At 52.5% G+C, this 15795-nt stretch overlaps 5 protein-coding genes across 5 annotated transcripts; 3 read left to right on the top strand and 2 right to left on the bottom strand.

Annotated features, from left to right (window-relative positions):
• Positions 1-346: 346 nt before the first annotated feature.
• On the top strand, positions 347-1011 carry PODANS_3_2920 (uncharacterized protein; the record flags this gene model as incomplete). Its single annotated transcript, XM_001909032.1, has 2 exons — positions 347-950; positions 1010-1011. Coding segments are annotated over 2 exons (606 nt in total).
• A 5067-nt stretch (positions 1012-6078) lies between these two features.
• Positions 6079-7540, bottom strand: PODANS_3_2910 (uncharacterized protein; the record flags this gene model as incomplete). The annotated part of the gene is made up of 2 exons (XM_001909031.1): positions 6079-6403; positions 6462-7540. The coding sequence occupies 2 exons, from the start codon at positions 7538-7540 to the stop codon at positions 6079-6081; spliced, it is 1404 nt and encodes a 467-aa protein (XP_001909066.1).
• Positions 7541-8967: 1427 nt separating this feature from the next.
• PODANS_3_2900 (uncharacterized protein) lies at positions 8968-10604 on the top strand (the record flags this gene model as incomplete). Its single annotated transcript, XM_001909030.1, has 3 exons — positions 8968-10047; positions 10106-10371; positions 10430-10604. The coding sequence occupies 3 exons, from the start codon at positions 8968-8970 to the stop codon at positions 10602-10604; spliced, it is 1521 nt and encodes a 506-aa protein (XP_001909065.1).
• Positions 10605-11909: 1305 nt separating this feature from the next.
• PODANS_3_2890 (uncharacterized protein) lies at positions 11910-13094 on the top strand (the record flags this gene model as incomplete). Its single annotated transcript, XM_001909029.1, has 1 exon — positions 11910-13094. The coding sequence occupies one exon, from the start codon at positions 11910-11912 to the stop codon at positions 13092-13094; it is 1185 nt and encodes a 394-aa protein (XP_001909064.1).
• Positions 13095-14564: 1470 nt separating this feature from the next.
• On the bottom strand, positions 14565-15167 carry PODANS_3_2880 (uncharacterized protein; the record flags this gene model as incomplete). The annotated part of the gene is made up of 2 exons (XM_001909028.1): positions 14565-14916; positions 15019-15167. 2 exons carry the CDS (start codon positions 15165-15167, stop codon positions 14565-14567), a joined length of 501 nt encoding a protein of 166 aa, XP_001909063.1.
• Between the last annotated feature and the right edge of the window lie 628 nt (positions 15168-15795).

Genomic DNA, 15795 nt, shown 5'->3' with positions numbered 1-15795 from the left:
CTGGGATATCGTCCTAGCAGCAATGCTACCCGGTACGGGTGTGGGATAGAACCCAACAGCACCAAGCATTTCGCCACAGCGTAAGGCTGATGATGCAAAGCCGAGATGTCCGGTGTTCATCGACATGGAAGGGCGCGAAGGCATCACGAGCCAGCGGCCCTTACTAAGGCCTAGCAGAAGATACAGAAACGGCTTGAATGTTCACCGACATTCAAGCAGCCAACACAAGTATAAAGCCCACCTTCTCAGACAACACTCATCATCATCATCATCATCATCATCACCTCCTGCTCAAAACCACCTCCAACAGTCTTCTTCCCGACCAGATCCCTTTACAACCGCAAAAATGAAGTACACCACCGCCTCCGCCCTCCTCCTCCAAGCGACCACCGCCCTCGCCGGCCCCATCATTGAAGCCCGCCAGCAACCCCGCGCAGTCTTCACCCGCGTCGCGACCCAAACCGGCCAAGGCTGCGAAGGCTCCTTCATCTTCTACGACGACGCCAACCAAATCGCCACAGTCACCTACCCCAACTACGGTGTCACACTCCCCTCCGGCCCCCGCGAGGAGTCCTGCACCACCACCCTCCAAGTCAGCTTCCCGGTGGGGCAGTGCACAGCCGGCACCGCCCTCGGCACGACAACCGGGACGGTCTACCTCCCCAGCAACGGCATAACAGCCTTCTTCACCGCGCGCGACTACGCCATCCAGCCCACCATCGGGACCATCACCGACGTCAGCCCCAACGGGCAGTGGACCGGTGCCCGCTCGGCGGAGCCTTACGTTCTCCGGGACAGCATTAGCTATCGGCTCACTCCCCCCAACCCGCAGAACAGCTTGGTCAATTTTACTGTGTTTGGGGACTTGAGCCTGCAGCCAGAGAATGCGGGTGGGGGTTCGTTGACTGCGGAGCAGTTTGTTTTCGATATTCGGAATCAGTCTGCTTGTTGTGAGTATTATCCTTCCTTGACTCGTTTGAGCATTCATGGTAGCTGACAGGTAATACAGAAATTTGACTTTAATCATGGTGTTGTGAAGAAACGCCAGTGAAGCCACGAACTGGGAGGCGTTGAATGGAGGCGTGGTGGGTTGGGTGGAGGTAGCTAGGTATGGTGGAACACAAACTTCAGCCACTCGTTACAATTTTCATTTGCTACATATTCTAGACTTCTGTTTTGTTCAGTTCTCTAGATGTTGTCTTTTTGTCCTTTACGCTCTGACAGCACACGCAGTTTGGAGATTAGGTTATCAGTAGGTAGAAATAAACACCCCTTGCGCAAGGTACTCAGGTGGATGATTTTCTTGCGGTGATTCCACTCCCTAACTGCTGTCTGGAACCGGAGTGCTGCATTTTCCCTCGAGACCAAGTCAGAATACCAACCAATCTCGACCTTGGAGTGGGGATGTGATAGCTCAAACAGACTCAAGCCACTGGCATTACTAGACACCAGTCATTGTTGACTCCCGGAGATTTACACCGCTGTCACAAAAGACAATTCGCCAAGGGCATGCCACACCTAGACATTGATGCAAACGAGCAGACCAAGTTCCAAAGATAGTGTTCTTCCATCCTGTCCATTCTATGGTACAAAACGTGCAACAGAAATAATGTGAATACAAAAGTGAGCAGTTCCAACTCCCTTGGTTCGCCCACGCTCCTTGGGGATCTTCCCCCCCCCCCTCTCCATTGGTTTGTCCATGCTCCTTTGGAGCCCAGCCCCGTCGTCTTTGTTCCCAACATTGATACACCCTACTTATACCGTAGCAATGAGAAAAGAATGTGCTAAATACATGTAGGAATAAAACAGGTAAAAGTGAAAAGGAATACAAGATATAAAATAAAAAACAATAACGTACATTATAAGCGAGTCGCGCATATAAGCGAGTCGCGCACTCTCTACCACCCTATGAATACTATCCTCAATTACACCACATCAACACAAGGAATTAACTATAATTACATCAGAAACAGCTGAATCAAATGCTTCTGCAGCCTCCTGGCAAGTGCGCGCATTATGGCCAGGCTTGCCGCATACACCACAGCACTGAGTCTTCGTACGAGACCCCCCTGTACCACCACCACTTTGTCGATTTTCCTGGATTACCTGCTCGCCCACGGCCTTCCGATCCAGTAGATCCTGTGCCTCTTGTACAGTAAGTAACCCTTCAAGCCTCACACGTGTTTTTTTGGCTCTCCGGCGCTTACTTAGTGCCTCATTGGCCTTACGGAGCGAAGAGACCTCTGCACGAAGGAGAGCCACCTGGTGCATTATAGCCGTTGTACCCTTAGTAAGCTGGTCTACCGCAGCCAGCATTGAAGTCGGGGAGCTATTTTGATAGTTAGTAATGTGAGTCTTGATAAGCGTTGACTGTGAGTTGGCTTCTCGAGGGTTGTGTGGTGTCTGGGAGACCTAAGGTTGTGCAGTGCCGGGCCGTGAGTTTGGAGGTGTTAGCGTACGAAGCTTTATATCTAGCTTAGAAAGTACCCTCTCTAGATCGTACGGTATAAGGCCAGTACCCGTAAAGCCACCCTATATATTCTTCTCTATTATAGAGGCGAAGAAGGCCTCGCGGAAGGTATAGAGGAACTCGAGCTTACTTACGTGGTTAATATATATACGCATTAAGTCCTTAATCTGGTAGCCGTACGCCTGCTTTAATGGCCTAAAGTAGCCGACATCGAGTGGCTGGAGGTAGTGCGAAGAATGTAGAGGTATGTAGAGCGTAATAATATTATTTTACTAGCAGTAGCGCTCGAATTCGGTCGAGTAATAGCTTTCGTAACCATCGAGGATCAATAGCCGGTATTTGCCCTTTATGCGGGGCGTTGTATAATAATCGAAGTACTTAATCTAATCTAAGCCTATTATATTAGTAGTCCAGCTATTATCGGTGGTTGCGATACGCTAGGTAGACGGTAGGTTGCACTCGGTATACTAGTTAGTAAGGTAGTATTACGCGGCTAAAATAATAAACGGAGGGATAGCCCAGCTAAGGGCATTAACTCCTTGGATTACCGTTGCCCATTCGCGGGTACTAGGCTGGGCTAGTTTTGCCTTGCTAAGGCCGTCCGAGGTCGTAACTACCATACCCGCGAAGATAATACCCATTATAAATCCAGTCTCGTCAAAGTTATAGATATCGTTATCCATAATACCGTACTTAGCCTTAGTGTTCTGCACAAGTGCGAACCACTCGCTAATAACCTTTAGATCCTCGTATTTGGCCCTCTGGTAGTCGTATCGTGCAGGCTTGCCGATGCGGCGACGCGCTAGTGTTTTACGGTCGACTCCGTAAATTTTAGCTGCAGTTCGTTCGCTTAGATTCTCGTTATTTTGAAGAGCTTGGAGGGCTAAGATTATCTGGCTTTCTTTTGAAGTAGTGGGCATTTTGGATGGTAGAAAGTTGTTGTGAAGTGCAAAGATGTCGCGTCGCGTAGAAAGTGGGTCACTCGCTAATAATGTACGTTAAGAGATAAAATGAACATAATACAGAGGATAGAAAGACCATAATGCAAACCCAATGCCATGCCCATACAATACACCATACACTGTCCTATTCACCGTACCAACACCTCCACCATACCCAAAACACCTATCCTCCCTACCACCTATCCTCCAAATCACATTACCGGAACGCCATGTCCTTGCCCTATCCCAACTCGCCCCTCGCCCCCCCCCCCCCCCCGCGCGCGTTACATTTCTCTTTGAGCTGCCTCTCCCCACGGCACATGATGCCCTTGGTGTTGACATCCTGCAAGCATTTCGTCCCTTGTCGTCCCAACAAGCCACGGCTGGGCACGGATATGCGAGAGCCGGTGGGACGACGACCTGGCCCGTTAAGATCGAGCTGGATGACCGCCACTGTTCACGTGTGGGGGGTGATGCTGGGTTGGATGGGTCGGATAGTACCGGCGAGATCCTCGGGTCTGGCGAGGGGGTGTGGCTGGTGTTAAGCCAGCGGGGGTGACGAGTCGCTTTACCACCCACTGAAGGCCCCCGTCACGCCGTTGATTCTGGGCGCGGGCAGGCACGAAAGCAAAAGTCGGACGGCTGTGTCCGTGAGGGGGATCAGCTCGCGCAATACCATATCATGAAGCCGGCGACCCTCTGCCGCCCGCGGCACTCCAGTGGTTCTGAAACATGATTTCGCGACGGAAATGTGGCCGTGATGAGCAGGGTGGCTAAATGAGATAAGACGGTTTTATCCCCTCTATAAGACGAGACCGTGGGATGAGCCGAAGGCCTGAATCCGTGGGGTGAGATAAGATGAGGGTCCTCTCATCTCAACTCATCTTCTTAGCTACCCTGGTGACAAGCCACGGCCAACTTCAGCTCGTGTCGAACGTTGGTGCCCATGGGGCCGTTCGCTTTGCCTTGTACCACCTGGGAGCGGTAGATGTGAGTGGGTCGGTAAGGATACATCTCGAATAAAGAAGAGGAGAGGAGTAGAAATGTCCGCAGACGGGGCGTACTGGCTGTGAAGACCTTCGAAATGGTCCTGTTGTCGGCACCGTGGTGGTACCGACACTGTAACATATATACCACAGGAGCGAGCATTGCTGCTGCTCTTGGATATCTCAGGCGCCAGTGGTGAAGGGCGGTTTGGGCAGCGGTCACGTCCGTTTGTGAGGGACCCTTCGCAAAGACCAACAGATGGAAAGCGAAGGAGTTCAGATAATCATTCATGGCAATGATACTGCGCTGGTTCGGTCAGCCTGAACAGTGATTGCTCGACTGTGCCCTGTAATTGCTGCGTGGGTGCTGAAGCAAGGCATGAACTTGAAACCAGGCCGGTAAATCTGTAGTACGATACGCTGCTGCAAAAGTATATTGTGCTGTCCTGGCGGTGTCGAAGTAATGACTATCCCTGTGCTGTCTTTGAGCAGATAGAAGAACCAAAGTTGTCGAAGCCGAGGTGAAGGGGAGGCAAGAAGCAGGTTCTGTGTCTCATCTGGCCGCATCTGTCGTGTTCCAGCACTTGGTCGTGACCGACAAGCTCGGTTGGGAAGCAAAAACACTGGACACAAGCAGCCAGCAGTCCTTCTGGCAGCTACTGTTTGACATATTCAGGGCGACAGCGACTGGCAAGTATCGCCCGGTCCGGTCACTCGAGGCCTTGAATCTCATCGGAAAGCGACAGCAATGTCTAACAGAAAGCGCAAAGGCTCGGGTTAACCTTCGAAGTAGCGCCTTCCGTGACGGTTGTCAAAATTGGCGTTGATATGGGATATGGCTGGGGACAGGATTGGGGGGGACAAGCCTGCCGGACAGACAAGCCTGGAAGTCCACCCGTCCACCAAACATTGACAAGGCCGATCAACATAGCTTGGACTTCTGACTTCTTGACTGCCGACAGCGAGATTCGAGATTGTTGATGGCAAGCGGCATTGTTGCTACGCACGAGCTGAGTGTGCCGTGCCTTCTGAGGCTCCTTGTCGTCGTAGCAAGTGCCATTCTAGACGGCAGTGTGGGTTCACGACAGAGTCGATGGCTGGAATGGCTTGGGCTGGGGCTGAGCGTGTTTAGTCCCATCGACTTTGTGAGCAGGCGTGGCCTAGCCAAGCTGTCGGGGCTACCTTCTGGGACAATGTTGGACTAGGTAGTACAGGTTCTGCCTAGCGGAGGAAGGAGCACGTGGCGGCGACAGAGAGGCACTTGATACACATGACAAGGCAAATTTTGTAGCAGCTGCACGGTAACGATGCCAACAGCGACGGTGATATGGAAGTGGTAATGTCGGTGAAAGAGCTGCCGTAGGTCTCGAGGCAAAGTGTCGTGGTGGTCGCCAACCAGAGAGCAGCCTGGAACATTGGCAATGACATAGTCCGACCAACGGTTGAGATCGACCAGGACGGTGGACATAATCAAGGCTTGAGGTGGCCCGAGGATGGTCTACGGAACCAAGTCAAAGGGGGTCGCCGGAAGAGGAGGATAATGAGGATAGTTGCGAATGATGAAAGATGCCGTACGCCAATAATCAAAGCCTCAACGCCTGAAAATGCTGCTGCCCGAATTCGCAGTGAAGATTGTTGCCTCGAGACCGCCTGAACACCACGACCGGCACAAAGCCTGAAGTCAAACAACACCCATGATTAGTCTCTCGATCAGGGCGCCCGCCACGCCACAGCCGACCACGATCCATGTCCACTTATTGTGAATCTGGCCCTTGTCCGGCCAGAAGCTGTTTCGCTCTCGACGGTAGCGGTCGAACTCGATCTTCTTGCTGACGTCCTCAGATGAGTATCGTCTGGTTCGCGTGTACTCATCGGTCTTGTCGCCGCCGACACATCGAAGGTACAGGTAGTTCGCCAGAGGGCCAAGCATGGCGATCGGAGTGAGGAGGTCGGACGCATAGAGCATGAGTGGAAACGACAGGTGGACAAGGGCGTCGCCGAGATAGCTGTGAGCACCAACAAGTCAGTATGAGAAGGTAGTGGTGACAGTGGGTTGGCACTTACTTGGGATGTCTCACAATACCCCAAACCCCTTCCTTGCAAATCTTCTCTTCACGGTTCTCCCTCTCTCTGCTGATGGAAACTCTGCGTCCATTCACTCCTGTCTCGACAGTCCAACCTGGCTGGGTAAACTTGACGCCATTTCCATTTTCTTTCTCCAGACTACCCGCTCGGCTCCTGGTGCCAGGGCCAATTCCAATTCCCTTGCCCATCTTGAACCGGTCCAACTGCCAATCGGCCAAGACTTCCATGGTGAGACCCATAGTGAACAAGCCGACTGACAAGGCCTGAGCCCAGCCCTTCTGTGTGATTGACGTCAGCGACTGCTGGATCACTGCGCCTGAGTAGTATCCCAGTCTGAAAGGTGTGACGACAGGAAGGCTGATGAGGGTCAACCAGCCAATCTCGGGCACAAACTTCTTCCACCAGATCTTGTTCCAGCTGAAGCCATGCTGACGCTTGAGCGACTCGTAGGCGGGCTTGTCACGACCCTTCTCCCTCTTGAGCATCCGGGAGAGCACCCGGTAAAAGAGTCTGCCTCCCCACAGAGTCACTCCAGTCAAAACAAGCTTCTCAGGGCGAGCGAGGGCCTTGTAAGCGGAAAAGAGGGAAACTGGGTGGTGTGCAAATTGATGCCGAAACACGGCGGACCACCATGCGTTGAGGAGGGGACCGAGGGGCCAGATCAGGTCTTTGGCTTCCAAGCGGTTGGTGAGCCGAGCCACAGTGTATGAAATGCTTGCAAGAGAGGAGTTCAACGCCAGTGACGGGAGAAGAGTGGAATGCAACAGCAGCCCTGGAGACAGTAGGGAAGTCTTGAGAGTTGTGCTGAAGGTGGGACATGCTGTCCGTGGACGCGATATGGGGTGGAAATCGGAAGGATCGTCGGAGACATAACTATGGCCACCATACGGGTTGGAAGTTGATCGAATGACCATCTTGTACAAGAGATCGCCGAGTTGGCCGTCCTTTGGGTGGTTGTAGATGATGGCAAGTCGAGAGCCAACTGGAAGAGGTTGGGGCGGTTTGGTCTCTCTTTGCAGTGCTGAGAAGTTGGACTGGAGAAGAAATACAGGAAGCATAATAAAGTAGGACTGGAGACACCTATCGGTTAGCAATTTCTCTCTGAAAAGTGGTAGGTAGCGAATAGTGACGTCGAAATGTACGCATCGACGGGAGCCGGGCACAGGGCCACCGATGACGCCAGTCTCCCGTGTCAAAGAGTCTGAAAGCACGTACCTGTTGATATTGATGGTGGTAATAGGAGATGAGGCAGTTGATGATCGTGTTGATAATGAGGAGATAATTGATGGAACATTTTCCCCGGCTCTCTGCAGCTGGTACAGCTGAAGAGGTATCGCCTGTACGGAGTAAGCCAATTGTGGTGGTGGGTCAAGAATAGATAATAGGATAATACCAGCCCGATGGACGGCGAAGATGAGAGGTCAAGAGGTCATTATTGATTTCGAGTTCCCTGGTGGTGCAAGATCCGGTGCTGGCTGCAAAGGAAAAGTCAACCTGTCACGGAGCAGAGGAGCGGAGAAGAAGACTTGGTAAACCAGACAGACCGTGGGTGCACGCCTTCCAATCCCTTCTTCCTCTCGGAGCACCTACCCATCTCGAGCACTGGACCAGGAGATTGCCAGTGGTGCAATTACTTGTACGGTCTGGAAGGGTTTGCGGTCCTGCCCACTGAACCTAGGTCCACAGCATCGCAAGCAGGCTTGTCCTTTCACTGGACCCCTGATCGCCCCGAACCTTCCAGGTTGCTCTGCCTGTGTACCTGCTCCGTCCTGCACCGCACGAGGCAAGAATCACCGCCTCGCCAGAATCGCCGATGGGTTGGCCACTTTTCCTCAAGTATCTCTCAACAATGTATACCAATCTGGTACAACACGGCATGCCATACAGCTATCTGTGATGAGACGTCTCTCTGTGCCGATTTTCTATACTCTAGGAGCCTTCCCAGCACCCACGCTCTGTCACCAAGGTACCACAGCTTTCCATCCCGGCAGGCTTACAGTCTAGACCAGAGCTTCTAGTACTGTAGGGGCCTGTTGTAGGCTCAGACACCATGGGAGGTTGACGGGGTAGATCTGTCTATCCGACACCTAGCAAACGAGTGCCCTTACCGTCAAATTCGCCAGTGAGGTACAACAAAGATGTTGTGGTACCGTGTCCGGGGCTTCAGCTCCCTCCGGCGATGTTGGTTCGATAGGTCCCTGCACCATGCTGTCCGATTGGTTGCTCATGCTCCGTGATAACAGCCGTGGCCGTCGGGCTTGGCTTGGCCCAGTATCCAACACGATATTGGTTCTGCTGGTTCGTCGTACTGCTTCAGCTTACCCCTCTTTGAACACCCAGGGAGATCAAACTGGCAACTGACCTTTGTTCATCCTAGATAGTACTTACTCCCACCAGCTCCTGGTCAAAATCCCTGTGTCGATCGAAGCCAGCGCGAGTTCCCGAGAATATTCCCTGAATATCAGACGGTGAGAGCGACGTCGCCATGGAGACAATCACACCTTGGCCGCTTGTGGCCGCCATCGTCGGTGGGCTCTGCTGGATGGCTACCACCGTCATCTGGCGTCTTTACTTCCACCCACTGTCCAGGTTTCCCGGTCCCAAGTTGACAGCCGTAACACTCTGGTACGAGTTCTACTGGAACGTGGTCAAAAAAGGACAGTTCATGTGGAGGGTGGAAGAAATGCATCAAAGATACGGTCCAATCGTCCGTATCAATCCCCACGAGCTACACATTCTGGATCCAGACTTCTACGACGAGCTCTACGGATGTGGCGTCAACTCGAAGCGCAAGCTCGACAAGTACGAATGGTGGACCAGACTGGCTGTCGCTAGCAGTTCCACCTTTACGACCGTGCCACACGACCTACATCGACTTCGTCGGGCAGCCCTCAATCCCTTCTTCTCTGTGGCATCCGTCACCAAGCTGGAGCCGCTGATCAAGTCCAAAGTGGAAAAGCTTTCCGCTAGATTGGACAAGATTGCCCAGACGGGGGAGGTCTTCCGCCTTGATGCCGCACTCATGGCGCTGACCATGGACGTGATCTGCGACTACAGCTTTGGGCACGACAGAAAGTACCTCGACAAGCCTGACTTCGAACTGCAGTTCAAGGAGGCCGTCGTCGGTGCGACGGGGGGCTGCTTTCTGATGATGCAGTTCCCTTGGATCCCGTCGTTGATGGAGCGGATCCCCCAATCCATCGTGAAAAGGACGAGTCCAGGCGTGGCTTACATGCTCGCCCGGCAAGAGGACATGATCAAGCAGGTCAACCCGATACTTGCGGGGACCGAAGGAGAGAAGTCCGGCGCCCGTTCGATTTTCCACGCTTTGCGTGACAACGAGAATCTGCCACCGAGCGAGAGGACGTTGAAGCGAATGTGCGACGAGGCTACACTGTTGACTGGTGCTGGATCTGAGACTACAGGTCAGACGCTAACAAGGATGTTCTTCTACTTGAAGCACGTTCCGGACGCGTTGGAGCGACTCAGAGAAGAGTTGGATGTGGCCATACCAAGCGAGCAGGATATCCCTTCTTGGAGCACGTTGCAACAGCTTCCATATCTGGTGAGATTGCAGATCTCTCTCCCCTTCAGCAATACCTGCTAACCTCCCCGAACAACAGACAGCGGTAATCAAAGAGGCACTCCGGCTCTCCTACGGTATCACCACAAGGCTTCCACGAGTCGCACATGAAGACATCATCTACAAGCAATATGTCATTCCTGCCGGTACCCCAGTTTCGCAGACTGGGTACTTTATCCTAATGGACCCGACCGTTTTTCCTGAGCCGCATGTCTTTAAACCGGAGCGTTGGTTAGGCTCAGGAAAGAGATTGGACAAATACCTGGTACCGTTTGGGAAGGGGTCGAGAGCTTGTCTTGGAATCAGGTACGGATCGACTTCGCATTTCGTGTTGGAATCCACGACTGACATATGCTGTTTTCAGTCTAGCCTATGCTGAAATGTACTTGACAGCGGCCACAATTGTAAAGCGGTTTGACTGGGAGATGTACGAGACAACTTTGGGAAGGGACATTGCTTGCCATAGGGATGCTTTTGTGGCACTTGGAGCTTATGATAGTCCGGGGGTACGGGCTACAATGTCACGGCGCAAGCTTTAGGCAGATATGATCGGTTGATGTGATTGGAAACATTCTTGGACAGTTGATTGTCTGACTATGACTGTTTCTATGCGCACTTTGACTCTTAAAGTCTCGGTGAGGTTATGTCTAGTTCCCCTGTCTGAGCATGTAGCAAACTGGATGGTATCTGGGATAATTGAGTTGAACATGAAGATGTAGTTTCTGTCTCGATTGATCGAAGAAGTTTATTTCTCTACAGGTATCGACATAATGACCTGTCACTGGGAGCATATGGTGAGGGGCTCCTTCCTTCTGTAGGGCAGCTAGGCTGGAGTGGTGAAGTAGTGTCAGAAAAAATCGCCAGTGTCTGGCCTTTTTTTCCTCTTGTTATCAAGAACGTCAAGATGGGATCCGCGAGCCCTTACACGCCGCCTCCAACGCCTACTCACACGCCTCCCAGGGCGCCGCCGCCGACGCCGCCACTAACCCCCCCTCCGGGCCCTCCTCCTCCTCCTCCGCCCCCGCCGCCGCCGCCACCTCCAGCCCCGCCCCCCGTGACCGGCTGCTCGCGCGGCTGGGAGATTGTCGGTAAGCCCAGCTATTCAGTTTTGCTTTCTGACGATGTAGTGTTTCTTTGGCGTTTCCTCGGATGTTTGGAACAGTCAAGTGGCTGTTCTTGACTTTTGGTCGAATTGCTTGTTCCATCGAAACCTCTGCACTTTCCCGTCACTTTTTGCTTCGAGCTTCTCAGCCATAGGTCTGGGAAGGTCAATATTTCGAAAGATGGCCTCACCTCTATTGAGACTCTTCACATCTGCCATCTCCACTCTATCATTTTCATATGATGTTCAGATAGGCCATTTTGGGAAGCTATGTCTAATGGACTTCTGCAAGTCATGAATCTGGATTGATTCATGCCAAGCAATGTCTTTCAGTGTTTTAGTTCTTACCCAGCCAAAAGCCACTTTAAATCATAGACCCACATTCCCAACGGCGCCTTGTCTTGGCCTTCTTGGCTTTGTCGTGATCGCGACAACCAACCCCTGGCCGGCCACCGTTTCTTGGCTTTCGTCATCAGTTTGAGCGCCCACTCGTCATGCATTCAGCTGTTCCAAGGCGTCGGGTGCCAGCCAAGGCAATCAAGCACACGACACGTTCTAGACCTTTCAGGAACCATATTTGAGCAAGACATCTACCACACCTAGATCTCTTCCCCAGATCTTCTGCGCATGGTGCCTGAACCATCACACCCTCCAAGAGAAGCTTATCAGCTTCGCCCAGAGCACTTCCAAAGCCTCGACTAACACACCACACCTTGTAGCAGACGACATCAAAACAATCACCATGGGGTCTACCGGCCTCTTCGAATCTTTTCTCGGCGCCATCCAGGCCTCCCTCTCAGTCCTCCTCGTCATGACCTATGGCGGCGTCGCGGGCTGGCTGGGACTTCTCGACCGCAAAAGCAGCAAGAAGATCTCCAAGATCTGCGTCCAGCTTTTTTTGCCTGCGCTTCTCATCACCAAAGTCGGCTCTCAACTCGACCTCGACTCCGTCAGCAACTATGTCCCCATCGTCATCTGGGGTGTAGTCTGCCACATTGTCTCCTTTGGCATCGGCATGCTCGCCCAATTCGGTTTCGGAATGCCCAACTGGGCCTCCGTCGCCATCCTCATCAACAACACCACGAGTTACCCGCTCCTCCTCATTGGGGCACTACAAGAGACGGGAATTTTGGACACGCTGGTCATGGGAGATGAATCCAGCAAGGAAGCAGTCGAGCGCGCCAAGTCGTACTTTTTGGTGTTTTCAACAATCTCCAACTGCATTACTTTTGCGGTTGGTCCTCGTTTGCTCGAGGACACGGACTCGTGGGATGGCGAGGACAAGGATGGTTCGGACGAGAGCGGAGGCGGGAATCAGGATGATGAAGAAGCGAGTGCGGACGAGCAGACTCGTCTCCTCGGGAACCGGAACAGCTCGTCGAGTGGGCGCGACAACCGGCAGCAGGAGAACTACACGGACGAGCACCCTTTTTTTGTGTCGCAGGAGCAGTGGGATGGTCTCTCCCCTCGTGCCCAGTGGTGGGTGTCGCTCGTCCTGTCCTTTTTCAACGCCCCCCTCATTGGGGCGGTGATTGGCGCTGTGGTTGGCCTGGCTCCCCCTCTTCACAAGGCCTTTTTTGCCCCGACTCAAGAAGGCGGTATCTTCACCGCTTGGTTGACCGCTTCCCTCAAGACGATCAGCCAGTTGTTTGCGCCCCTGCCTGTCCTCGTCACTGGGCTTTCGCTGTTCAACTCGATCAAGGAGTTCCGCAAGAGCAGGAAACAAGGGAGGGAAGATGGGAAGCTGAGGAAGATTGTCCCCTGGGGTACGGTGTCGTTTATTCTGCTGGTGCGGTTTGTCATCTGGCCGGTGATGAGCATCGGGACGATTTGGCTGCTGGCGACGAAGACGGATTGGGTGGGGAGTGATCCTATTTTGTGGTTTACCATGATGCTTATGCTGCGGGGCCGTCGGCACAGAAGTTGATTAGTTTGGTGCAGGTTACGGAGGGGGTGGGGGGGGAGCAGGAGGGTGCGATTGCGAGGTTGTTGACGATTTCGTATATTATTAGCCCGTTGTTGAGTTTGACGGTTGTGGGGAGTTTGAGGGCTTGTCAGGGGGTTTTGGATGGGTGATTCTAGGGGGAGGGGTATTGAAGGGATGTTGAAGGGATGTTCATGGGGGTGTTGAGGTTACGGAAGGGCGTGCTGTGTGTTTGTGAGGCCTTCAAGGTATTAAATAAGGCCTTAGCATGGGTTAAATGAGCCCTATCAAGTATATTGAAGATAATAAGAGGCCTACCAGATATAATAAGAGGCCTGTCGAAAATAATTAGGGGGCTCTTTCCAATGTTTAGAGGCCTATCTACCGTTCCACAAGGCACCTTGATTATCCGGTGAGGTAGGTTGACGTTTTGAAGACACATGTGAGTGTTATTCTGACGCCCACTAGTTTTACATCAAGGCATCCTTCGTGATTGGCATATGGTAGGGTCTGATGTAGATGCTTTGTCTCCTCAAAAATGAAACTTTGGGCATGGAACGACATCATTTTTGCTCACATTTTAGACTTGACAATGCGGAAGACACATCAACAACACTGGGAGTCATGGAAATAAGTTCCTTGTCAATATCCAACTCTTGAGCGTTGTTGAACTTGATATTTCTATTGACAGAAAACCAGACAGTAATTGTATACCACCAAAACAGGACCTAGACCCGTCTTACCATGACCGGGCCAAACCATTAGGCATTGTCCGCTTAGACCCCGGTTGCCCAAGTACACCACCCATCCCGTCTTCATCAACCATCACGACATCCAATCGACCAACACGGCCATGCCCCGTCCCCAGCCCTCCACGAGAATAACCATTTTCCTCCCTGGTATAACCATCTCACCAATACCCGCACCAAGATGGCCACCGAATCACCTGCCAACCATCACCCAACCTATTCACAAACTCCCGCCCGTCAACGTGTAACCCCTTTCGCGGTCCTGTACTCGGGCGCGAGCGAACACAAAGTGAAGCGCACACTACTCTGGCCTGTGGGAATTCCATTTGACGGCTGCTCTCTGGCCTGTGCGCGTGTGGCCCGCTCCTAATGGTGGTTCTGATGTTGTGGGGTGGAAGGTGTGTAGGAGGTAGGTGAAAGGTGATGGGGAGGGGTGGTGGAAGAAGGAGAGGTGGGAAGGGTGGTTAAAGGAAAGGGTTAGATGGAAGAGGGTATCAGACGGGGGTTGATATAAGAAGAGAGCAAGGCAGGGAGAGGGGGTTGAGCGGCAATGTGGGAAAAGGGTGATATGAGAAAAGGGGGTCAATGTCAACTTCAAGTTGTTACACAAAACCATCGTTCCAACACTCCGGTAGGAGTTCAGGTCTATAAATTCCAACATTCAATCTAAAAAATCTCGCCCGAACCACCCCCCTCTCCCCTTCCCTTTCAACCCCCCCTCCATCTAGTTCCCCCCAGGGAAATCCACAATCTCAAACTCCCTCGGCCCGCTATAACTGACATCATTATCAAACGGATTCCCCTCATCGTTCAAATTCACATAGATATCCTCCTTCGGCACCCTATACGTCCCCAACACCCCGTCAACCGTGACATTAAACACCGCGTCGTTTCTATCCGTCTCTGCCCCTCTGGGATGGTTGAACGTCCAGTCGACCCTCTCGTTATCGCAGTGACCTAGTCCTTGATACACATACCCCAGCCAGGTTGCGCCTGAGAAGCCTAGCTCGACTGAGGCCCAGCAGTAGACTGGGGGGGTGGAGGGGAGGGTGGGGGATGTTAGGTTGAATTCGAATCTGGGAAGGGACGGGTCAGTATGAGTGGGGAGGGAGAGTGGGGAGGGAGAGAGGGCCAGAAAAGGGGTGATGGAAAGGGGGTGTAGTTGTTGGGTTACACACCGGCAGCCACTGCTCAAATGCGGCTTTGAGGCGAAGAAGCCTGAGATGTGGTAGGGGCCGTGAGCGGCGGCTGTTGCGTCAGGGAGTGGCGTGCTGTTGGACAGGCCGACGAGGGCGGCAGCGGCAGCGAGGGAGAAAATCGACTTCATCGTTGTGATATTTTTGTTGAAACTTGAAGGGGTAGTAAAGCAAAGGGATCTGTGAGAGTATGCTAACGTGGATGGTGAGTGTGAGAGGATGATGACATGAAAGCAGATCAAGGGTTAGACTCAAGGGTCAATTTATACACACCAATCCCATCCTTTGATCGAGCATATTATCGCAACAACGTCATATCTCGTTGCGGTCGGGTCTTCCTGCATCGTATTCCTAAACATCGTATTCATCGGTGCGGACTAATCCTATAAATATCTCGGTCCTATTTGGACGTTGACAACAAGTTGTGATTCGTTCTGAGCTCGATCAACCAGACTCCGGCTGTACCATGATCGACCAGCTGTCAGGCAGTGTAGTGTAACGATGAATTGTTCACTTCAGTGGCGCCAGACCATTAGCTGGCTGGTACGATGAAGGAACCTGGATAAATCCGAGGTGACGGGCTGTACAGTGTCGCGTTGGGCGGGCAGGGCTTATTTCCGGTGAACCCAAAGAGGCAGGACATGCAATACGCCAGTTCAGATGACCAGGGCATCCAGTCAGCATAGAGTTGCGGTGTAGAAACTGTAGCTCTACAACAGCGCCACCAATCAAAAGCTCAAGCCACAATAAAACATGACA

Source organism: Podospora anserina, chromosome 3 (genome assembly GCF_000226545.1).
Source record: "Podospora anserina S mat+ genomic DNA chromosome 3, supercontig 2".
Lineage (NCBI taxonomy): Eukaryota > Fungi > Ascomycota > Sordariomycetes > Sordariales > Podosporaceae > Podospora > Podospora anserina.
Note: the sequence above shows the minus strand (reverse complement) of the source record. Positions and strands in the feature narration are given on the sequence as shown.